At 37.6% G+C, this 25,383-nt stretch overlaps 3 protein-coding genes across 6 annotated transcripts; all 3 read left to right on the forward strand.

The window, feature by feature from the left end:
- The first annotated feature begins 6,611 nt into the window (after window positions 1-6,611).
- LOC121772207 (heat stress transcription factor C-1-like) lies at window positions 6,612-9,627 on the forward strand. 2 transcript variants are annotated; one of them, XM_042169217.1, is made up of 4 exons: window positions 6,881-6,973; window positions 7,179-7,298; window positions 7,816-7,912; window positions 8,640-9,627. In XM_042169217.1, the coding sequence occupies exons 2-4, from the start codon at window positions 7,195-7,197 to the stop codon at window positions 9,441-9,443; spliced, it is 1,005 nt and encodes a 334-aa protein (XP_042025151.1). In that variant the 5' UTR covers window positions 6,881-6,973; window positions 7,179-7,194; the 3' UTR covers window positions 9,444-9,627. The 2 variants fall into 2 exon arrangements, with proteins under 2 accessions (XP_042025150.1, XP_042025151.1); XM_042169216.1 differs by lacking the exons at window positions 7,179-7,298; window positions 7,816-7,912 and having other exon boundaries at window positions 6,612-6,973.
- Window positions 9,628-13,155: 3,528 nt separating this feature from the next.
- LOC121770577 lies at window positions 13,156-14,994 on the forward strand. 2 transcript variants are annotated; one of them, XM_042167315.1, is made up of 5 exons: window positions 13,165-13,565; window positions 13,678-13,781; window positions 13,866-14,037; window positions 14,114-14,224; window positions 14,317-14,994. In XM_042167315.1, exons 1-5 carry the CDS (start codon window positions 13,380-13,382, stop codon window positions 14,737-14,739), a joined length of 996 nt encoding a protein of 331 aa, XP_042023249.1. In that variant the 5' UTR covers window positions 13,165-13,379; the 3' UTR covers window positions 14,740-14,994. The 2 variants fall into 2 exon arrangements, with proteins under 2 accessions (XP_042023248.1, XP_042023249.1); XM_042167314.1 differs by having other exon boundaries at window positions 13,156-13,565; window positions 13,678-14,037.
- Window positions 14,995-15,880: 886 nt separating this feature from the next.
- LOC121772062 (serine/threonine-protein phosphatase 2A 65 kDa regulatory subunit A beta isoform-like) lies at window positions 15,881-23,414 on the forward strand. Of its 2 annotated transcripts, XM_042169006.1 has the most exons (14): window positions 15,881-15,995; window positions 16,569-17,001; window positions 17,870-18,116; window positions 18,402-18,514; window positions 18,849-18,928; window positions 19,954-20,095; window positions 20,203-20,283; window positions 20,967-21,071; window positions 21,145-21,327; window positions 21,722-21,814; window positions 22,182-22,289; window positions 22,696-22,835; window positions 22,923-22,989; window positions 23,082-23,414. In XM_042169006.1, exons 2-14 carry the CDS (start codon window positions 16,609-16,611, stop codon window positions 23,196-23,198), a joined length of 1,869 nt encoding a protein of 622 aa, XP_042024940.1. In that variant the 5' UTR covers window positions 15,881-15,995; window positions 16,569-16,608; the 3' UTR covers window positions 23,199-23,414. The 2 variants fall into 2 exon arrangements, with proteins under 2 accessions (XP_042024940.1, XP_042024941.1); XM_042169007.1 differs by lacking the exon at window positions 22,182-22,289.
- The last annotated feature ends 1,969 nt before the right edge of the window (window positions 23,415-25,383 follow it).

Genomic DNA, 25,383 nt, shown 5'->3' on the forward strand with positions numbered 1-25,383 from the left:
CATCGTGATGAAACCATCAAATTTTATTTACCTGTTAAATAATTAGAGACATCATTCAAAAGTTCAAAACAGTTCCATCTCTGAATTGGATCTTCATTCTAGTCAACTTAGTGGGTCAGTTTTGTGCATAGCCATCAATATTATATGAATGTTGAAAATATAGATGCAATGACAATAATGGCAAGTAAGAACATATGCTTAGTCATAAAATAGTACTAACAGTAGCAATAAAATAATACACATTTCTATTTGTGCTATGAGTCCACCAATGAGAGTGGTTTGAGTATTCTACAAGGAGACAAGCACACATTTTGATTTGGAAACCATAAGTATGCTTCCTATACTCCAAGCACTTTCATACACTTAAATCTATATAATATAAATACATTTGGCATTTTTAATGAATTTTTATGTCACAGGTGGCACTAGCCAGAAAAGCCACGCTTCACTAAGTGTCGCCAACAATATTCAGAAGAAGGAAAAACCGCAGGCAAAATCTGATTCTCAGCTACCAAATCAAAATCTAACACTGCTCCTCAATTGTTATATTAATTATGCTTGTTTTCTTTCAAGTTTATAGTAGTATAAAATAAAATACTCATGGTTATGCGTGTGTGGGTGGGTGCGTGTCTGTGTGTGAGACGCATTGTGATTGAATGATAATTGTATAAAGGGAAGTTATTAAGTAATATAATGGTGTGGATTAGAATTGGACATGCTTATAACTTGTACGAAAGAAGTGAATCACTCATAAAGCAAGAATCGATAGGTTTATTTAAATACAACTTACTATTTGTCCAACTTATATGGTACAAGTATTATTTATTAGATGCTATTGTCTTTTACACATTTTGTATGATTTTGCAGGTTATTGCAATTAAATTGAATTGAATTGAATCGAATCATTACTAACATATAAAATCTCATTTGATTTAGAATTTAAGGTAGGTGCATGATTTCGAAATGGGTCTTGAAGATGAGTTTAAACTGGTATAGAATAAAAGAAGAAAAAGAAAATGGATCATAGGAAAAATCTGTATGTTTGAATGTAAAAGATAATCTCTTACTAATGAAAAACTTATTATAATAAGGCCAAGCACGGGACTGAGGAATAATTTAAAAAATGGAGCATTTTAGCAAAATAAATTCTACTCCTCTATTCCTAAAAAACTACATGTACAAAATCAAGAAATTGGGATTCTATAGGTGAAAAAGAAACAAAACATATTTTTCTTATTTCAACCCTAAATAGTAAATACAAAAACTCGAAGCCTAAAGTTTGGATATTCCCGCAATTAAAAATGTTGGTAAGTGAGGAAACCTAGACCATGTGAAGGTTGCTGTATTTGTGTAATGGAAGAGCACCACTAATCAATTTGCCCAATTGCCTTATGCCAACAACAATCTCGGATATCTGGTTCAATCATCATTTTTCAAGGCAAACTAGCCCTTTAACAAAACCATATTTGTATTTCTTACCCCAAAACTATCTCATCCTTTCAGTTTGGTCCCTATTTTATCCTTGATTTGTGTGGTTCGCCCTTGAGCTCGATCTCGACTCAATACCACCCGTCCACTTATTGATGTGATGGATCATCTCTCTTGTTCACATGTACTTGAAAGGCTTCTTGTAGTTGGTGATTTCATGTCAACGTTCAAAACACCTGCTTGCTTGCGACACTAGCCCATTCTTTTTTCTAGTTGTTGTACATGGCTCAAAACTTCTGGACGTCGGGCTATCGAAGCTCAATCAATCGAAAGGAGTCTAAATCTTTTTGTGATTGCGTGTGGTAACCCTATTGGGCCGAGACCGATTGTATGTTTCAACGACTCTCTCTCCAAAAAAATCCGCATCTGCTTGTTTCCGACAATTGGATCATCCGAAGAGTCGACATACACTTTGAAGATCCATTTTTTCTCCGGCATGTACAAAATGTTAGCGTCGGATCTATCGTCGGAAAGTTGGATTTTGTACAACGTCTATGTGGGATGTTGGGCATGCCACCCACGCCAAGATGTAGTGCGTGTAGACAGTGGCGGATCCAGGATCCGGAAATGGAGGGGGCGGAATATATAGTATTAGCTTGGTTTAGTGCGGACATGGCTATTTTTTTTATTGTTCGGGGCGACGCCGGAGGCAAACGGAGGGGGCGGACATGGTAAATTTACATCCCGATAAGGGAAAAATAGTCGCACGGAGGGGGCGACCGCCCCCTCCTGCCCCCCCCTAGATCCGCCACTGCGTGTAGGGATTCGAGATCCGACTAATCTGGGAGTGCCCTCCGAAGATTAGGAATTGTATCATTGACACCATTGATTTTGGTCGTCATCGAACATAGTACAAGAATATGAGATATATCTTGAGAGAAAATTGTGAGGAAGATAAATGTTTTGGTGTAAAAAAATATGAAGGAAAAACGAGTCTTCATAAGTGAGAATAGATGATGTTGGCGAATTACATAAAACAAAAAAAATAAAAAATTTAGTTAAAGATAGTTGGGTAATGGTTATATTGAAGTGTGGAAGCACGTATATTAAATTAGACCGAACCCACTTCATTAAAGAGGGAAATTTTTTAAAAAATGGAAGATGATTATTTTTTGCGGCGACAAAAATGAAAAAAAAAACATGATTAAGATTATGGAAGGATAAAGATTTAAAAAATAAATAATGTTGTTATATTCTACTTACACTCTTACCTTATTTTACATCGATGATTTGATAGGGACAAGCGTCAAATTATATACATGCGAGCCTCCCTATGATATTATTTTATTTATATTGTATACATGCGAGTGTTAGAGACTCAATTCTCACATTGGTTGTGAGAACAACTGATGTGGTGTATATAAGACTAAATGGACTCTCTCTCCTAATAGACTAGTCTTTTGAGATGGGTTCTCATGTTTGGTCTGTATCAATTGATTCTTTCATTGAGAGCCCAAACGGCTCGGAGTAGTGGCCGGGCAACGAACTCGTCGTGACCAACGAGTATGTTTGGGGCCGACTCGGAGTGGTGGTCGGGCAAAGAACTCGTCGTGACCAACGAGTATGTTTGGGGCCGACTCGGGGTGGTGGTCGGGCAAAGAATCCGTCGTGACCAGCGTGTCCGTGACCAACAAGAACTCAGAGTGGTGGCCTGGTAAAGAACCAGCCATCTCGAGTGGTGGCCTGGTAAAGAACCAGCCATGACCAATGAGGACATTGACCCTTAAAAGAGGGTCGAATGTTCTGGACTCAATTCTCACATCAGTAGTGAGAACAACTAATATGGTGTATATAAGACTAGATGAGCTCTCTTTCATAATAGGTTAGTCTTTTGGGATGAGTTCTCATGTTTTCTCTGTATTAGCGAGCCTTCCTATGATAAAATATTTGAATTACTGAAGTGGCTATTTTTCAATTTTATCCTAAAGAAGTAATTCAAATATTTAAAATTCATATATAGCTCACTCTAGTTTAATGTGGTACTACATTGTAATACAACTAATAAAAAATGAATTTGAATTTTATACACTCTACTGGTACACAAAGTCATTTATATACATAAAAATAAAAAAAATCTAAAATATGAAATTTTATTGTGTTATCTCTATCTTTAAGGGTTATCTACAAACCTTAATTTCTCCCTCTAAGAATGGTGATTGCGGATGAAGAGGTACTCTCGACCTCACTCTGTGAGTCGTGTTCTCTTTCCTATATAGTACTACCTCCGTCTCTCAAATATTATCTCACTTTGACCCGACACGGGTTTTAAGAAATGTAATGAAAAGTTATTTGAAAAAGTTAGTGGATTGTGAGTCCTACTATTATATATTAGTTTTATAATAAAATATGAGTAGAAATGAGTTAGTGGAATATAGGGTCCACTACAAAAAATGGTAAAAAAAATGAAATGAGACAAACTTTGGGGGACGGACGAAAATGAAAAAATGGGACAAACTTTCAGAGGGACGGAAGTAGTAGTAATGATCAACTCCTAAGACCATCCACAATGCCGCCCAGCCGAGCGCCGGCGCTAGGAGGTTCGCTGGGCGGTCTATTACTGTTGCCCAGCGGGCGAATGGAGAGAGAAACCGCGCAGCGCTGGGCGGTCGCATGGCGCTGGGCGGTCCGCTCGGCGCTATTGCAGCGCCCGGATCGCCCAGCGTACCGCCTAGCGCGAAATTTAATTTTTTTTTTCCGAAACACTATATATACGCGCTTTGCTCGTCATTTTCATTCACACCACTTGTTTTAACGAGTACTCTCTCTATCTTAATTTCTGTACAAGATCAACAAGGGAAATGGATCTCAACAACGAGCCTAGTTCCGGGAGTAGCGGGTCACAAACTCCGTCGATCCCCGTGGGAAGTGGATGGGGTCAGATGCCCGGGTACTACAACATGTACCCGTGACAGCAGATGTATTCCGGGATGCCAACGGGGGGGAGTCCGCCGGGGGGGTTTCCGGCGGTACCGGGGTGGGCACCAACGGGATGGGCACCCGGGATGCAAATGATGCCCGGGGGGGTACCGCCGACACAGGGGACTCCGGGGGTCGTACCGGCTACACAGTGGACTTATGGGGGGTCCCCAGCGACGGCGGGGGATGTCTATCGCCCCAGTTTAGATTTTTCGACTGGTTCATCGCACACATCGACCCAAACGCCTTTGGGTTTTGATAGTTTTTCCTTAGATGACTTGGTGTTTGATACTCCCGGAGCTCCGGAAACTCTCGTTGAAGGGGAGGCAGAGCGGGTGCGTGGCGCCCCCGCGAAGAAGGGCAAGAAGAAGGTCGGCGAGTCATCGCAGCCGGGTGAGGAGGAGGTACGGAGGAGGTGGACGGACGAGGAGAACGTCGCGCTCTGCAAGGCGTGGGTGAGTGTTTGCGACGATCCTCTCGTTTCGAACCAGCAGAGGATCGTCAACATGTGGGGCAAGATAGCAGCAGCCTGCATGAGATTTTGCCCGGAGAGGAGGCCACGCAACGGGGAGGATTGCCGGAAGGCCTGGAACCGAATCAGGGGTGCGGTCTCCCGATTTTCGGGTTTGTACACCAACGCACTCCGCATGATGAGCAGTGGCCAAACGGAGGAGGACTGCAGGAGAATAGCTGAGAAAGCCTTCCCACTGAAGGGGGTATACAAGGACATCACCTACTGGAACTGCTATCTTGTGCTGAACGAGTCCGAGAAGTTCCGAGTAGGTGTCGACTCTGGCTGGCCGAAGAAGCAACGACTGAACTACACCCGAGACGACGCAGGAGTTCCCCATGCCGCGTTCGGTCGGTGGCCGACATCGCCCGATGGGGCGCAAGCGCGCTCAGCGGGAGGCGAGGGGGAACGCCGGGGCTTCCCAGGAGGTCCAGTCGGCATCCCCCCTTGGCCAATCCACCGAGGATCTCAAATTCTTCGCTCGCGCCCAAACGCGCGCTCAGTTGATCAAGACGATGGCCGAATGACGGGTGGCGACGGATCCCGTGGAGAAGAGCGTGCTTCAAACCTTGCTCATGAGCCTGCAGGACGAATTGGAGGCGGCACGGAGGGAGACCGGCGGCGGCGGCGATGGTGGCGACAGCGACGGAGGCGGCGACAGCGACGGAGACGATGAGTGAATTGGCACTCCTTTTTATTATTGTGTTTTTTTTAAAATTAATGTATTTTTTTAAATTATGGTACTTTTTTAAATTTTAATATTATTATTAAACTTTTCCCGTATATGTCTCGTAAATTAAATTTCGTATATTGTGTGATTGTTAATTTTTTCATTTTATATATATTTGTTAATAGTGATGTGGATATTACGTGGCTAGACTATGGCTGTGCTATTGCTGGGCTATTTGCTTGTTTTGATGATGTGGCAGGAGGATTTTTAGTGTTGATGATGTGGCAGTTGCTAGGCTATGACTGGGCTATTGCTGGACTATTCCTATTGTGAATGGTCTAACACATTGCTTGTTCTCGTCCTTTTTTTAAGCAACATTCAATTAGGGGGAAATAAAAATATAAATGTAATCAATTTATAAACCAATTTTTGTTATTTTCAAACAAAAATTCGTTATTTGAGATGAGATGAGTGCAAAAATAGTTATAATTTCATTATAATGAAGATGTTTTTCTATGGCAAACATGGTCATCAGTATCATTTACGTTCCATATAAAATAAGAAATTGAAATTTATCCTTTTCATCAAGTAATGTTTTGTTTGAACTGTAAAAAGAAAAAAGACAGATGGTCCAAAAACAGAAAAAACCAATAAACAAGAGGCGAAATATGCAAATAGAAATAACTATATCGAGCGTGATTCGCGTAGCTGTAACTCCGCTTTTGGCGTCTTCCCTCCGACACTCGACACGTTGCAGTATCCAGGGAGGGCCCACTACAACGCTCCACCGAAGGCGCGTGTAGCGCAAGTCCCCGCAAAAATATCTATCCCTCAAATGAGAGACCATGACGTGTCATAACTCACGATGCAAAAAGGGCTAAATTGTGGGGCCCATCCCGTGACCCTCCCAAAATATCTGACCCGATACCACATTTTCATTTTTTCAGCTTCACTGTGCATGGCCCGACCCGGACCCGTAGGGCCCAGCCCGCCCACACCTTATATCATGGTGTCCTCTCACCATCACAATTGAATGCAGAGTGACTTGTTCCTTATGGTGTAGTTCTTCTCTACTCTCTCTCTCACCCTCGCTCTAATCTCTCTATCCGTCCCTCTCTTCTCTATATCTGTGTGTGGGGGTCGGAGCCATTATGCGCGGGATGGAGATTAATAATAACAGCAGCAGCAGTAGTAATAATACAGTAGCGCCGTTTGTGATGAAAACGTACCAAATGGTGAACGATCCGGCGACGAATCGGCTCATCGCGTGGGGGAGGGCTAACAATAGTTTCATCGTTTTGGAGCCGTTGGATTTCTCGCAGAGGATTTTGCCGGCCTATTTTAAGCATCACAATTTCTCCAGCTTCGTGCGCCAGCTCAATACTTATGTGAGTTTTTTGCCGCCTCCTATTTTTTTGATTAATTCTCTATCCCTCGCTGTGATTTGGTGAAATCTGTAAAAACATTTAACGCGGATTTTGTTGACGAGTGTATGTTATTGGTGAATTTTGTTTCTGAGATCGATTTGGAAAATAATTTGGGTGAACTATATTGCCGGGAAAAAAATAATTGTTTTCTGAATGTAATTTTCAGTTGAGTTTTTCTGTTGATGAGAGTAACCGTATTCAACAAGTCAATCAATGGCGAGAAAGTTCTCTCTCCTGCATGGACAATGAAATTATTAGGTCTGCTGCGGTGGAGTAAAAGTGAAGGGTAGATTATCTATCTAATTTGTTTTTATATATCTAGGAGTATAATTAAATTTGTGATTGTGAATACTCTTATTAATCTCTTAAATGGAATGCTAATTCATTGGCGTTATTTATTGAATCAATGAATACAAATCATAAAAGACGCCCGTACTACTATGACAGATATAGAATAGATTCACTGGAAATTTATGTATTCAATTAAATTGACTAAACTTTATAATTATGTGTTTAGGCTATTAAATTCTAATTATCTGTGATCATGTAAACCATACGGAGTGGAGTACTTAATTAATATAGGAATAGGTAGACCATATGTTCAAACTGTTACTGTTTAAATGTGCCTGGTCTGAGCTTTTATTTTAGCGGATTTATCAATATTCATGGTTGCTTCCACCTGAGCCATTTAGGTATGAAAAGAAATAAAAATTCCCCTGATATCTCTCTCCCGGGCAGAAAGAAATTAAGATGAAGGTTCGATATTGGCTATCAATATGGTCCTCAACTCCAATACGTTTCAGGTATTGGAGCGAACAATTTTGGGGGAGGAGCGGCGAAAAGGATTCACATAGTGTGAAATTCGATTGTGCTGTGGTGTGGAGGCCGTCGGCAATGGCGGTGAGAGAGAGATATTGTGGGAATCTTCATTGTTTTAGTTTTTGCATTGCTATATTTAGGTGGACTAATTAGTAAAAGCGTATGTTTCCATTTAGAAAAGACAAGTATAAACTTCGTATATAAGAATTAAGAGTTCTTGGTCAAATAATGTAAACAGTTAACATTTCCTGAATATTTAGTTTATGTTGTAGATGATGAAAGGTTTTCCCAATGAAATACTACTAGTTTTAGGAGGCCGAGCCCGGGCGTGGGTGTGAGCGTGGGGGTGGGGCCAGTCCAGATCAATCTGTTTTAGACAAATTTCCCAGAGCATTCAGCACTAGCAGCTGTCATCATTTATTAATATACACATTCTGTATTATTGGGAATTTCTATAGATTTTCTGTTATATGTTGATAGATACTGTCGAGAGAAGTTGTTGTGCTATCCAAATATTTGGTTCTGTTTAATTCTTTCCCCTGACAAGAAGCATGGTTGGTTCTGAATAATATCCAAGTTTTGAAACTAGGAATTAATGAGCCTGATCACTTTTATATTGTGAAATGTTGATGGAGATTCACATTTCAGATTAGCAATTACACTAGCTGTCTCAATAATCTGAGGTTACAGTTAATCAAGATTTGTATCAAATGACATGCTGTCTACTCTCCATCTTTCCTTCCTCCCCTTCATTTCATGATTGGTTAATGAAAAAATTGGCTTGTCCTTTACCATTGATTTGCATCAGGGTTTCAGAAAGGTGGATCCCGACAGGTGGGAGTTCGCCAACGAGTGGTTCCTACGCGGCCAAACGCATCTACTTTGCAACATCGCGAGGCGGAAACACACCAGCAGAAGCGGCTGCAGCCACATCAAGCAGGAAGAGGACGAAGACGAAGACCTAATCACAGAGATCGCCAAGCTGAAGCAGGAGCAGAAGAGCCTCGATCAGGAGCTTCAGAGCATGAACCGCAGGCTGGAGGCAACAGAGAGAAGACCCCAACAAATGATGACTTTCCTCTGCAAAGTCGTGCAAGACCCCGAGATCCTGCCGCGGATCATGCTCGAGAAGGAGAAGATGCGCCGCCTGACCTCTGACAAGAAGAGGAAGCTCATGATCACGACGTCCTCGTCCAACTCGTTGTCCGGGATGGCACTCTCCGGCTCCTCCATCAAGAGTGAGGATGATCAAGATCAGCCAAGCACAATGGCCGAATCCACCCCCATCTCGTCGCCGGATGGAAACTTCGACCAAGACGTTTATTGCCGGTCCTCTCCGTCGCTGGATATGTTGTCTCCGGAGTGGTTGAGCCATGGCCGGGTTAATGTAGGCGTCACGCCTATGATGATGCCAGACCACCCTAATTACGCCAGTGTGTCTAGTCCATGGGGTGTTGACCCCAGCCATGGAAGTGGCGGCTTGCTACCGTCGAATAGTGGCGCTGCGAATGAGGCGGCGGACGGTTTTGGTTATTTGGAAAGGTTGGGGGCGGAGGAGAGTGGTAATCCTCCACCGTCCTACCCTTTCTCCCTGTTGGGAGGAGGGTTTTAGGAATTGTTTGTTTTTGATAAATTAGTTTAGTGTGGCATTTACTTATTTGTTTTATCCCTATGGTGGCAGGATTAAAAGGTATGGAGAAGAATAATAAGATGATGGGATTAAGGATTGCGTTTGTAAATGTGTTGGAACAGTAGTAAATAAGATTACAGGCTTATAGAAAGTATATTATCTTCTATATTCTGTTCTCCTCTATCTATCTATTTATATATATGTGATATGTGGTTGTTCTGTTATACTAATTGAAATATGAACCTGATAAGTTACTAAATGGAAGAACAACCGAATTAAAATTTATTCCAAATTCAGTTTGGAGGTCTCAAAACAATCAAGCTCTCAAGTATGAGATGAATGTGGTGTGGAGGAATAATGGATTAGGTGGGACCCAGTGGATAAATGGCATGGGCGAATAAGTAAATGTGGGTCCTTTCTTTTTCAGCCAAATGCATCTAATCTTTTCAGCCAAACCAGGTTCAAAATTAGGGTAGTTCAAATCAAGAGGATTGCAGTCATAATCTCAATTCTAATACTTATGAAATGGTTGAATAAAGTGAAATGAAATTATTGTGAGAAATAGATGATTGCATGATTACGAGAAATAAAACATACATAGTCTACTATGGAAGAGTAGGACAGCAACTACCTGTCCATCACCTGTTGGGAGACAGATCCTAACTCACTCTATTCATCTTTAACTTGACCCAAAAGAAATGTGTTACAATCATTCATCATTCAGGAAATTTATTGACACGTTTTAACTCTATGAGTACTATATCACTATATAATTATAAGTTGCAAGCCTCGACTTATCTATGGTTCTTTTAAAGTCGCAATATCATGTCTCTTGTTAGCCGGAAAGTGGATGAGATTTCAGTCAAAGCAACAGGCGGCAGAGGCCGTGTCCGCCCCCACACCACCGTAGCTTCCGTGGAGTCCTTGGCCATACCTCTTGTTAGTATAATTTCTCTCTGTTTTCACACAACTTTATTGCGTGTTCAAGTTTGTTTGATAGCTTGATTTTGCCTAAAAAAAAGGTTGAAGAAGTAGTGTTCATGGCCGATTTTCGGTGTTCACGGTGCCGGGAAAGAGTGGCTGAGATTATAAACAAGATGAATGGTTAGTGTGTTTGCTCATTGGTTCATAACCTCAATCATTAGTTTACGAAAAAAAAGTACTAATGAAAATCTTGTTCAATCGAAATACAGCATTTAGTATATTTAATTAATAATGCAGGACTTGTTCGGAATTAGTTTAAGAGAAAATTATACATGTAAATTATACTACTTTGGTCCTTAAATATTGCAGGAGAGACTCAATCTTTGGTGATCAGTGTCGTTGAGAAGACTGTGACACTAACCCTTTCACATTCAAAGCGCAGATAACAATATAGCAATAAAATTTTCAGTTTTAATTTCATTCAATAAAATTATTCTCTTGTTGTCTAGCCTTGTGTTGTGTTTATTCCATTTCATGTAGTAAATTAAGTTTACTGTATATTTTTATTATGTATAAATATGTATGAAGAACAATTATTTATAAATTGATTACTATTTTTTTTCCAAGATGAATGTGATCCCTCTTGAGTGTCATTAAAATACACTACTCCATGTTTCTTTAGATTCTCTTTTAGAATATAATTCATGCATTAGTAGTATAGTACAATGATTGAAGGATCTGACCAAGTTAAGAGAGAACAAAACTGAAGTGCATTATTTTTCAAGTAGCTAGATCTCTTTGTGTGGTTGGTATTGCACATGAGCTGAGTTTGCCTAATTATTGTGTACACTTTAAATAGTGACTATAGATTTTAAAAAATACTAGCATATTTCTAGAAAAATAATAAGATGCTCTAAAGTTCAAAGTGAATTATTTAAATTTGGAAGTTTATACCTTACTCTTTCTTTAAATTATGTTTTGATTAACTTAATTATAGCTGTATCTCACTCAAAATAGTGTATAGACCATAGGTGGAATTTGGGCCAATTAAGGAGTTAGTATATTGCATTGGTTTCATTTGGAGTGGTCCATATAATATAATAGGCCATCATGTAATTTTATAATTGTTCTGTGGAAGTTTTATTGGTTTGACCTTTTCCACAAGAAGTGCATATATATTATAAAATCAAAAGATTAAAATTGGGTCGTATACTTGAAACCGTCTTAAATAAAAATAGTCACCGTTAGTAGATACCCTTGTTTTAAACAAAATAAAAAGAGATTGAATTAGTGAAATGCATATATCCTTCCAAATTGACTCCAAGGGACATATGCAATTGTAAATCAATTTATTGTTTCCAGTTAATGCTTATGTTTTGTTTTTAGCATTTGGAAAAAGGAATTAACACTTTGGATGAATATCTTTCTCTTCTCTTGTTTTCTGTATGAAATGAGGTGATAAAGTTTCTTTATATACATGCGTTTGAACTGTTGTATCAAATTAAGCACACACGTCACAAACAAATTAAATGATCTCTAGAACGTTTCCACCCCTTCTAGACATTTTGTAAATTGAGGTTACTTCAAACAAACTTTGAATGATTATAGCAAGTCAATTTTTCTTGTCTATTCTACTTTATGGGGCTGAGAAGAAGAAAATTTCCACTTATCTGGCACTCATATTTCTTCCCAATTGAAAAACAAACATTAGCCGTAAAACTAGAAAACGCCCTATTCTTTTCGTGTTTGCTTCTGCAAAATTTTATAAAGCATGTGTTCCAAGTTAAGTGTTGATGCTATTGGTATCATTCACTTTTTTGGACTAAACAGAGTGTGTATGCATATTTTTGTTTATATATGAAGTTAATATTTTATTTTGGGTGGGTATGTCGATTAATATATGTATTTAATTATATGCATGTTGAAGATTGATGTAAGCTGGCCACCAAACTCGGACTTGCTTTTGGCTATTCTATTAACTTGCTAATAGGCAATTGGATGGATGATTGATTGATACATGTAATTAATTAGGGTTTGATCTAAAAAACAATATGCGCGGAACAATTTAATGTTTGTTTAAGTTTGTTTATTTGTATATGTCTACAGTTTCTAAATAAGACACTATCTACACATATACTATGTGTAGCTTCACGTTTATATATGGGCTTCTTTTTAAGAGTGTGCTCTCACATATGAATGTAAATCATGTACTTAATATAATATGATTAATTGCAATAAAATATTTATCCCAAAAAAAAGTTAATCCGGTCAATTATTTAATCCACTGGGCTTTAAATCATAATGTCGACATAAAATTAAACTTGTACAAAATACAACTAATGATACATGAATTCCAATATCATAAATAAACAACTAGTTAATCAAACATAATATATATCTGCGGTCATATATACTTGTTCCTATAAATAACAATTTAAATACTACGTACTATCATTATTATAAATGTGTAAAACTTAAAGCTCTATGTCCTCATCTGAATATGCCATGTATAAAATTAATATATATTGTTATTGTTGAGCGCAGACATTATTACATAAGCAATAAAGAATATCCCACGAATTTTGTTTGATATAAGAAAATTTCTTGTAGATAACGTAGAGATCCCCAAAATAGCGAGGACACTGCCAAAATTATTAGTGTCACTCACCATTAAATTACATTAGCTATTCTATAAAAATGTAAAAGAACTATATAATTTAAATGTAAGTACATATCAATAGGACCGCTTGCGAAGCTCCTCAGTTTTTTCGAACTTAACGCGTATGCATATCTCCCCATTCCCATATGGAAAAGATCCCTTAAGCTTAATCACCAAGAAATTCCACACACGCGTTTAATTTTATTGCAAAACGTCAAGATTTTCTGCTTTTATACCTTAAAAGTATTTATAAACACACACACACACACACACACTGCCTGCGTAATCAACAAAAGGTGCAAAGGAGCACCTAGCTTTTGTTACTTTGTGGTCGAATGGGGAAGAAACTGGATGCTTTGCTCGGGAGAAGCTTCAAAGCCACTAAATTCAAAGGCACGGCGTCGCTCGCCGTTTCCCGCCTCGCCGTGCTCAAGAACCAGCGCCGCGCCCGCTGCTCCGTCGCCCGATCCGACGTCGTTCAATTCCTCACCAACAACACCCACGACAGAGCTCTTCTCAGGGTATATACCCCCTAACTATTTTCTCTTCCTTTACGTAAATTGGCCATTAATAGTGAAATAATCCTTCAATAATGGCTTCATGAATAATTTAGATCTCAATTGATGATGATAGGTGGAGCAGGTTATAAAGGAGCAGAACATGTTGGATGTGTTCGTGGTGTTGGAAGGATACTGCCATCTGCTTGTGGAAAGAGTCAGCCTCTTCGAACACAACAAGTTGGTGATTGGTTTTCTCTCCGATGACGACGATAATCCGCACGCATTCACACTGACTTCAATTTCTATTTCTTTATATGGTAGATTTTGCCCAGAGGAGCTGCTCGAAGCGGTTTCGACATTGATCTTCGCTTCGACGAGATGCGGAGATTTTCCGGAGCTGCAGGAGCTTCGATCGATCTTCACTCTTCGATTCGGGAGGGAATTCGCAGCTCGCGCCGTTGAATTGCGCAATAATTGTGGAGTCAATCCCAAGGTAACATTGCTGTTGAATCTGAATCAATGATCAAAGTAGATTTTACATTGAATTAATCAATTTAATTCAAGTGCAGGTTATACAGAAGCTATCGACCAGGATGCCGAGCTTGGAGAACAAGATGAAGGTGCTTAAGGAGATCGCTTTGGAGAACAGCATTGAGCTTCCTACATCAGAAACTCCAGTGGTATAAAATATAAATCCAGCATTAATCGAAAAATAAACGATTCAATTTCCATCCTAATCAATTATGTATGGATTTAATTTTTAATGCTGCAGGAAGCCAGTGTGAGTTCATCTGAGGAGAAGGCGGAAGATGAGAGAGAAAGTGGTAGCCTGAGGGGAAAGTACAAGGACGTGGCGGATGCGGCGCAAGCGGCTTTTGAGTCGGCCGCTTACGCCGCCGCCGCGGCCAGAATCGCGGTGGAACTGTCTCGATCGGAGTCGGGGGATCCGGCCACTCCCAAAGAGCAGATTACTGGTACGGAATTGAAGTCAAAGAATATTGTTAGGAGGTCATTCTCTGGATCGAGCTCGGATTCAGAAGGGGGAGTGATTGAGGGAAATGAAGTATTTGATGAGAGAGAGATGGCTTCGGATGGAAAAGGTGAGAATGGATCAAGGAATGAAGGTGGTGTAGAGCCTTTGGATATTAGTAGAAGGCCGATCTCGGTTCGGACCACGTGGGCACGAGCACGATGACATGGGTGTGGCTCGTGGAGTAAAAATTCATTAGTTCGGACATGTTATCACATGATATGTCTAATTAGTTTTTGAAATTGCAATTGATTAAACATATCATGTGGCAATAGTCATAATATGTCTAAACCACTGAATTTTTATTCTGGTGTATATGTCAGGTCAAATTTTCATGTTGCTTCCTTTTGCACCGTTTAATTTTGTAAGTTGTAATTTTGGTCTAAGTTTTAATGCTGATATGAAGTTTATTTTTGCTTACTTTATAGCTTATTAACATCTTGTGACATGTATAAATGGTGGCATATTAGTCATAGTTTTTTATGGTTTAAAATGGTTGTTTGTACGATTTTATATATTTAATTTAATTTTAACACATTAAAAATATTGTTGCCATTTTTATTTTACAAACAAATAAAGTAATATATTATTTTATTTAATTATTTAAAATTTTTAAAAAAATAAAACATTGATTTTTCTGAAATTAAAAAATTTAATAATATTTCTTAACGTGTCAAACATGCATCAGAATCAACATAGTAGTTCTCATATAAAAAGTTCACATAAAATATATAGCATATTATTTCATAAATTGCATTATAATAATGCTAATATAACAATTCCATATTTGTGAAATGAATGTTAAAAAACAAATATACTAATACTTATTATTATGGGATGTAATCGAATAGCATATTATTTCATAAATTGCATTATAATAATGCTAATATAACAATTCCATATTTGTGAAATGAATTGTTAAAAAACAAATATACTAATACTTATTATTATGGGATGTAATCGAATCAATTAATTTCACTTTTGTTGTATTCGGATTTGAAAGTTTAACCAACTTTCGAAAATCCTGAACCCTGTACCACATATTCAATCAAGTCGAAAAAAAAATCAACTGTTGAATAATCTTTTACAGTTGAACATATTTTTTTTTAAGAAAAACGATAAATTCAGTGGTTTAAAATTCAATCAAAATAACACATAACCATCCACAAAATAAAATAGTAAAATAAAATAAGAAGGCAGTCACAAAGGACGGGCCATGGCCCAAGGGCGGATCCGATTTACGTGGGATTTTAAAAACCTCGTAACCCGTTTTTAGCTCCTATAAATGCGACTTCCAAACAAAAGAGAAAAACACAAAATTAAGAGGCCCGCGATAACTACATTTGTTCCGAAAACACACACAGTCTCTCACAACCTTCGAATCTGCGGGAAGCCGGCTGGAACTCATTTCTCCGGTAGCGGTAACTCTCTCACCTTACCCATCCCTTCTACGCATGGATGTATACATTCTGTACACGCACAGTAAATGTTTCTCTATCCTTCTTATCTTTTTTCTCTTTTTCATTTTGCCCTTGTCCGGATTTACATTTTCCAGATCTTCGATTTTCTCGATTTTCCTTTTCCTTCTGTTTTGCCTTTGATTCTCTTTACATGGAGGATGAGGCGACAGTAATTATCTTTACCGATTCACAGATTGCGGCGAGCTGAAATTTTATGGAAATTTTAAATCATAATCAGAAATAAAATGTGGTGTTCTGCATTCGGGAACGTTTCATTATCCTCTGCTACGTAGTGTTACATCTTCATTTAAATTATGGCAATGAGTGTAATCGGAAATTTACGATCAATTATCATAAATCATGTATTTCTCTCTCTGTAACATTTATTGTAGGAGTAGATCTTGTGCATGGCTTACAGGTTTCCTTTCATTTTCTAGTTTTTGTGGACAAAATTCAATGATTCTAAAGGCTTTCATGTCATCCCTTGGTTATGAAGCAGCTCTTTTAAACATTTATTATTTCACGATGCTTCAGTGAAGCTTTTAATTTCAAGGAAGATTAATATTTTGGTTGGATGGCGATGGTGGAGGAGCCTCTGTATCCAATAGCGGTGCTCATAGATGAGCTCAAGAATGATGACATTCAACTCCGACTGAACTCTATACGAAGACTATCCACCATTGCACGTGCACTGGGGGAGGCAAGGACTCGAAAAGAGTTGATACCATTTCTGAGCGAGAACAATGACGATGATGATGAGGTGCTCCTTGCTATGGCTGAAGAATTGGGTGTTTTCGTTCCATACGTTGGAGGGGTGGAGCATGCACACGTTTTGCTCCTCCCACTGGAAACCCTTTGTACTGTGGAGGAGACCTGTGTGAGGGATAAAGCTGTAGAGTCATTGTGCAGAATCGGAACACAGATGAAAGCAAGTGATTTGGTTGATTCTTTTGTTCCACTCGTGAAGGTTAGAAATAATCTGCTTAGCTATGTTAGTTTGTAGCCAAATGTCATAACTTCATTCTTGATATTATCGTTCTTCAGACATATATGATGCCTGATTGCAAAATTTTGTTTCCTTTCTTATATACCTTGTCTGCATTTTATTTAATTTTAAGCTGAGATGTATAATCACTAGAAGCTTATTAGTACTCCCTCCGTCCCAAGATAAGTGAGTCGTATTCCTTTTTTGGGATGTCCCAATATAAGTGAGCCATTTCCATTTTTAGCAAAAAGTCATCTCTCTTACTTTATTCTCCACCTACTTTATTCTCTCTTTATCTCCTCTACTTTTCCCTCTCACATACTTTACTCTCTCCACTTTAACTTATTTAAATACCATTCCTTAAATCCCGTGCCCAAAAGAAGCGCTTCGCTTATCTTGGGATGGAGGGAGTATTTTTTATTACATTTGTTTGCAAGTTTGAAATCCATTTTATGGTTTCCTAGGGGACTTTTGAGCTTAACATTTGAGTAGATCTTGGTTTATTTGATTAATTTTCTTATAATAATCAGCCTTGTCTTCATCATGTATCCAAATTTACTAATTATTTAACTTTTCTTTATAGCTTAATGTATAGTATATTGGAAGCACAACTGAAATCGCTTTGATCATTAATTCTTGATTATCGCCTAAAATGGCTTGCAATGTGAGTTGGGTTTGGTGTTTGAATTTGGATTTTTATTTACAAGTATGCTAGTCCTATGTTGTTTGTATCATCTTATTCTTCTTCCTTGCACGTGCACTTTTATAGAACTTGTTTTTCTGGTAGTGAAGCATTCAAGAATGTGCAATTTCTTCATTTCATTTTTATCTTGCTCTGTTTTGGTAACAGAGGCTGGCAGCTGGTGAGTGGTTTACAGCTCGTGTTTCGGCTTGTGGACTATTTCATATTGCTTACCGTAGTGCCTCAGAGATGCTAAAGACAGAATTAAGATCAATTTATAGCCAGTTGTGTCAAGATGATATGCCTATGGTCAGAAGGGCTGCTGCGGGAAATTTGGGAAAATTTGCTGCCACTGTGGAAGCTTCATATCTCAAAAGCGACATCATGTCCATGTTCGAGGATCTTACGCAGGATGGTAAAATCATACGTCCAGCTAATATTAATCATCTCACAGAACTCGTAGATTGTTAGTGATTGATGGTACAATCATACAACTTGCCCTGGCATAATCTCTAAAGATTCAGAATTTGGTGCTTGGTAGATTGCAGGGTTTAGATATTTGCAGATATTAGTGCTATAATTTTGTTCAGCAAAAATAATATTTTATATCAAAACCTATTAAAAAATTAAAATGTAGTCTTCTTTTTAATATCTGAGTGTTGCATGGTGAAGTAAATTTGAACTTAGTTCATATTTTCAGATCAGGATTCTGTTCGCTTGCTAGCTGTTGAGGGCTGTGCTGCTCTCGGGAAATTGTTGGACCCTCAAGATTGTGTTGGGCACATTCTCCCCGTGATTGTCAACTTCTCCCAGGTACTTACTGAATTGTATTCATTTTACTAGCTATGACGTATGATCTAATAGTAGATATGCTGTGATATTGTTGGTATATTTTCATTAGCTCTTATCTACTTGCTTCATTACATATATGTTGGATTGTTTATTACTAATGCTTCAAATATTGTCTAGAACTTAAGTTTGAATAATCTGTTGGAACCCTTATAATCTTTTATGACTCATCATCCTACTGTTATTCAAATGCTGCATTGTAGGTTACTTTATTTTGGCTAAGCATCAATTATGATTTTTCTGCAAGTGGATGTTGCTCGATTACTTCTGTTGATCTATTTTTTTCTGTATTAATTAGGATAAGTCATGGCGTGTCCGCTACATGGTTGCCAACCAATTGTATGAGCTTTGTGAGGCTGTGGGACCTGAACCTACTAGGTTTGTTCAATATCTGGCTTCTATTTTTTCAATCTTCTGCATCTGATTAAACACTCTATTTTTAGTTCCTTTTAATGTGGATGCTTTATGGATATCTGACGAAGAAATATGTATTCTTACCCTTAGACTTTTTCTTAAAAGTACTATTCGCCCCCCTTTTATGCGAGAAGCCGAGAACACTGTCATAATCTTGAATAATTGTCGGGATGACAAATGTACCTTTTGTGGTTTCCACAAGAAACAAAAAGATAGAATTCACAATATAGTTTAATGGTGGATATAAGGGGTGATTACAAATTTCCTGTTAATATATGACTGCTTTTCTGGCACCTACGTTCCTGGGTAGGGGAGGGGGGTTGCCTTTTGTAAACACCCACTATACCACTCTGGTGGCGGTCTAATCTGTTGAAATTCCCTCATTCAGCCTCAGCCAAAACATTCTGTTTTTTTTTTCAGTGGAATATTCCATAAATATTAATCCATCCGTTTCCTTAAAATATGAACTTTGGAAACAACAAAAGGTTTTAATGCAAAATTGGTAACGTAAGAGAGAGGAAGAGAAAAAATGGGTAAAGTAAGAGATAAGATGAGAAAAAGTAGTGGAATTAGTGTTAGTGGATTGTGGGTCCATTTCCTAAAATGGAGAGTTTCTATTTTTAGGAAACAGACCAAAAAGGAAAAAAAATATTCATTTTTAGGAAACGGAGGGAGTATAACTTGCAGCCATCACACAAAGCTGACCTTTTTTGTGTAGACATAGTAAAGTTAATGATTTGACAAAAACAATTATATGCACAAATACTAATTTGTAGCACTTTGGTGGTGTTGTAATTATCTCATCAACCTGACTGAACTTTTTATTTTTGCCACTTTTGAGGAGTACGAGGTACCAGCTTCTTAAATGTAATGAGATCGTTACTAATGACAATGATCAATCTTTGTTGGCGTATAAGTGTAGACATTAGTTTTCTTATGTGTTTTTTGGAATACAAAATTTGCACAACTGAACTATATGATGTTTCAAGGACGGATTTGGTTCCTGCATATGTCCGAATACTTCGAGATAATGAAGCAGAAGTCCGAATTGCAGCTGCGGGAAAAGTGACTAAGTTTTGTCGAATTGTTAGCCCCAATCTGGCTGTCCAACATATTCTTCCCTGTGTAAAGGTAACTACCAATCTACCATGATGCTAAAATCAAGTTTGATCTTTTTGCTATGTGTATACAAACCTGTCTTTTTGCACCGTCTTACAAGAGGAGGATAATGCTTGCAGGAGTTGTCATCCGATTCTTCACAGCATGTAAGGTCTGCTTTGGCATCCGTCATTATGGGGATGGCTCCCGTTTTAGGGAAGGTAAAACATATATATCAAATTTAAGTTGACAGTGGTATCATATTTATGTTTACTCATGGATGCATTGCTGGGGCATGTTAAGATGCCTTCATAATTGTGCTTTATAAGAATCACAGTTTCAAATAATGGCACATAGGAGGATCTGTTCAATTGACAGTACCTAGTCATCCATTTTACTGATGTAGTATAGTTTTAGCTGTCTTCGTCATAAACTTCTATTTGTAACTACCTCTGTTAGTGATATTTCCTAAAACATTTCTCTGGTTCTCATGACTTGCTGGATCCTTGCATCTCCTCTCATTTTCCCGTGTCTGGTACACAGAATATCAACTCTTTTATTGATGCCATAAGTTTGTTGGATACAGCAGAAGCCTTTCACGAGGAACTAGTAGCTTCTTGTTTCACATAGCAAAAATATTGAAGCTTGTTTGCATTACCGAATCGGTTGTAAATATGTGTAGATGGTATACTGTATTGCTAATGGTGCTGTATTGTAATTATTGGTAATATAAATAGTAGGCTCACAAGTCACTAACCCTTCAGTTGTTTGGTTAAATGCTTAAAAGTGATATCATCTTCACTTCCTTCTCCTGTCCATAGATTATGCATGTCATGATCTAGTGCATGAAGACATAATTTCAGTAGATTTTAATAGAGATTGTGTTGTTAATGTCATAATGCAGGATGCAACAATTGATCAACTTCTTCCCATATTTCTTTCACTTTTGAAAGATGAATTTCCTGATGTTCGCCTTAATATCATCAGCAAGCTAGATCAAGTCAATCAGGTGTGTGGTGCTCGACTCATTGTTGTATTGTGAGGTTACTTTGTCAAATTAATCGTTTTTTCGGCACTTGCAGGTTATTGGAATTGATTTACTCTCACAATCTCTATTACCAGCTATTGTTGAGCTGGCAGAGGATAGGCACTGGAGAGTTCGGCTCGCTATCATAGAATATATACCTTTATTGGCTAGTCAACTGGGTGTAGGATTTTTTGATGAAAAGCTCGGTGCCCTATGCATGCAGTGGCTACAGGACAAGGTTGAAGTTTCTTGACAAAAAGTTTAAATGTTATATTGTCTTACCATATATTGATTGCTACTCTCGTTTTAGATGCCATATAGTGGAGAACACTTGAAAAGGTATATAATGCATATGTATTTGAGCTTTGGAGTTTTAACTTGACTCTGATGAGACATCCAAGAATACCCAGCTCTTTGCATTTCTCTATTCTGCCCAGAAGTATGATTAGCGACTGTTCTTTTGCATTCTAGCCAATTGCAAAATGAAGATTCCTTTTTTCACATGTTCCATATTTATTCGTTTTTTCATGCATATGCACACCCTTTTCTGCTCTTCCATTCACTTTTTTTCCTGGTGGGTGGGGTTTCTTTAGAAATTATTAGTCCATTCATAACCTTTGGCGTTTGTTCAGGTGTACTCCATTAGAGATGCTGCAGCTAATAATCTGAAACGTCTGGCAGAAGAATTTGGTCCAGAGTGGGCAATGCAGCATATCATTCCTCAGGTTGTGGAAAACTTTTTTAAAAAGCTACCAGTTGGGTTATGCTCCAACCTTTCATACAAACTCTTCTGCTCTGGCTATTTATTTGCCTATGAGGATTTTGGATTATAAGTTTTTCTTATGTGTTGCAGAAGTCTTAGAAAATCACATGATATATTATCTTCTGCTTTTGCACTGACCTGAAGTAGGGGGGAATAAAGAGTTTGAGTTTTTGAGAAAACAGGGTGAAAACGGCCATACAATGTTTGCTTTTATTGTGCCTTATTATCCAACCCACTTATCATAATCATGTTTCTTACACTAATAAATGAAAAGGCTGTTGCTAACCTCGGGATTGGTAAACTAAGGGGTTGCTTATGTTTTGTTGCAGTATATGCACCTTTTAATGTTGCAAGTTACATGCTATCTTACGAATTTAGATATATGGCTTTGTATTGCCTCTTTGCTCTACAAACTGTACCAAAGATGTGACAATCAGGTATATTTTGTAAAGTAACTTAGTTTAACTTCAATACTTATTGCTTGTCTCCAGCAGTTGACTTTTATGTTAGGAACCTAGTTGTTCTTACTTCTTATGCCTTACCTTTTAATATTTGGCACGGTTGCATTTTAATTATCTGAAGATTAGAAAAGGTTTTACATTGTTGGAATACAATGCAACTCTTATTCTGCAAGTTCCTACTTGAACTTTGCTTGGTAAGTTTGTAACCTTAATTTATGTTCCTCCAGGATTCCTACATTACCTCAATTCCCTTCCCCACATATATGATATGTATCCATGATTTTGTCTGATGGCTGTTCCTTGTTTGATTTTACAATACCTCATTGTCTATGTATATGCCATCGATCAGATTGGCTAATGAGCTGAATTCATTTTCATTCAGGTTCTAGATATGGTAAAAAATCCCCATTATTTGTACCGGATGACTGTTCTTCGTTCAATTGCCTTGCTTGCTCCTGTTATGGGTTCTGAGATCACATGCTCTCACTTGCTGCCTGTTATGGTCACCGCATCAAAGGACAGGTAGTTGTCTATCCACCCCACCCATGGAGATTAATAGCACACGTTCTGGTTCTGATGACTAAAATGCTCGATTCTAATATTATCCAGAGTACCCAACATTAAGTTTAACGTTGCAAAGGTGCTGCAGTCAATGATCCCCATCGTTGATCATTCTGTGAGTTGCCTCATCCTTCGCTGCCTAGTGCCTTCTTTAGCTTACCTTACTCTCTTTCCTCCCTCCAGCTGAGTTATTTTCATACTATTTAGGTGGTGGAGAAATCGATACGCCCCAGCTTAGTAGAGCTTGCTGAGGACCCCGATGTAGATGTCCGTTTTTTCGCCAATCAAGCGCTTCAGTCAATTGATCATGTGATGATGAGCTAAACGAGTGTGTGATATGCAATGCCACTGCATGAAGGTATGCAATTCAATTCTAGTTGCTGTCTCGGATAATAGAAAGGAACATGTTTTTGTTTCATTTCTCTGTATCTTAAATTTTTGTTTGCCCCTCTACTCTCACATAATCTGTCATCTTACTAATTTTTAACAATATTGTGCATACCAAAATTTATGCAATGTTCTTTCCTGACGGTTTTATCAGTTGTGCTGTCTTATTCTTCAAATTTTAAGTTGTTGTAAGCAAGTGGTAGATGTTGAAACAAGATTTGAAGCGGAAATCTAAAATTTGGTGGAGTTTTAATTGCAAAAATTTGGCGAAATTATATGCGGCGGCTATTTATTTGTCCTTATTTAATTATTCTTATTTCAGTAAAGAAATTAAGACTGGATTACATTTACAGACATTTGACAAAGGAGGTCGATAAAGTAGTTGTTTGACGTTTGCTATGAAAGAGAAAAGTTCAATGACAAATTGAATTAAATTTTATAAAATGAGAGTAATAATTTCTTAAAGTATTCAATTAAAAATAAATGAGTATATAGATGCATGGGGGCCCGGCCACGATGTGCACTGTGCGGTGGTCCAACTCAACATTTAATTCAACTTTTCGCATAGCTTTCCAATTTCCATATATAGATTTTGGCTTGTGTTGAAAACATCTTCATTAGGGTTAAGTATGAGCTATACTAAAGAAGTCTCTAAGGCTTTACTTGTCAGATATGTTTCTTGTTACTGCAACTTAGTTACCTAACTATGGGTATGGGTTGGATGAGACTTTCACATTTTGAGATTGTTTCGATTAAAAAGCGATTTAATCGTAGTTTTGAATATGAATCGAGCTATCGTAAATAAATTTATAGATCGTCATTAGGGATGAACTAATCGGATTATGTAGCAGTCCCTTCGTTCAATCTCAAGTGATTGACTGCTTTACGACATGTATTTGGGGAAAATGAAAATAAATAGTTAAAGTGGAGAGGAAGTAAAGTAAGTAAGAGAATAATGTAGATACGGCTCTCTTATATATTATCTCTCTCTTACTTTACTTTCTTTTCATTTTAACTATGTATTACATCTTCACTAAACAATGACCAAAAAGAAATCAATCATTTGAGTTGGGACGTAGGGAGTATTTGATTATGTACAAGAAAAAGAAGTTATCTAATCTTGAATATGTGTTTTATCATATAATTTTCTTATCTCATCTTTTCAATCAAAAGGCTAGTAAATCTAAAAAAGTAATGTTACTACTCCCTCCATCCCCAAAGAATATGCACTTTGGATTCGACCTGGGTTTTAATGCAAAATTGGTAAAGTAATAGAGATATAGAGAGAAAAAAGTAATTAAACTTGTTAGTGGGGAATGTGTCTCACCTCATTAGAAAGAATAAAGTTTCCAAAATTAGAAAGTGCATATTTTTGTAGAACGAACTAAAAATGAAAGAGTGCATATTCTTGTGAGACGGAGGGATTATTAATTATTACGTGGTGGGGGAAGATAAATGAATGGCGTAGGGTTTGATCCATTTACTTCTCTGATCTTTCTAGGGTTTACTACAAGCTTTTAAATCATGATTAATCTTTAAAAAATTATTACTCCATTTTAAACTAATTAATTTATATAGGCATTTGTCTAATATCCAAGATTCCAAAGCAGATATTCAGAGGCAACTTATGTGATGAATAGGTTCTATCTTTGACAAAATCATTTACCTTAATGAAAATAATTAAGAGCTAAAGGAGGAAAAAAAATTCTCTTACTGATAGCTCACAAACCACACCAAGAAAATAGATTATTTCATATAAGCAACTAGCGTGATAGTATAAGAAATATTAATAAGATCTGAATTCGTGAATAATAAGTGATAATTATAACATTTAAATAAATAATGTTCACATAACATGAAACAAACAAAACACATACCAAATAATCAATATACACCACACAATTATCATTTAAAACAAATTACATCAATCAGAAGATACCACTTGATTGGCCATTTTCTTTTCGTTATATTCAAACTTAGACATTTAATTAAAGAGTATATGAAGCATAAGCACCCAATCTTCCTAAACCTCAGGATTGTGATGTTAATTCTATTTACGATAAAGTTTCGTAAAATACATTAAAATAAAGAAAGATACACTTCTTAGCATCGTAAATCGACT

This window comes from Salvia splendens, chromosome 16, assembly GCF_004379255.2.
Source record: "Salvia splendens isolate huo1 chromosome 16, SspV2, whole genome shotgun sequence".
NCBI classification, from domain to species: domain Eukaryota; kingdom Viridiplantae; phylum Streptophyta; class Magnoliopsida; order Lamiales; family Lamiaceae; genus Salvia; species Salvia splendens.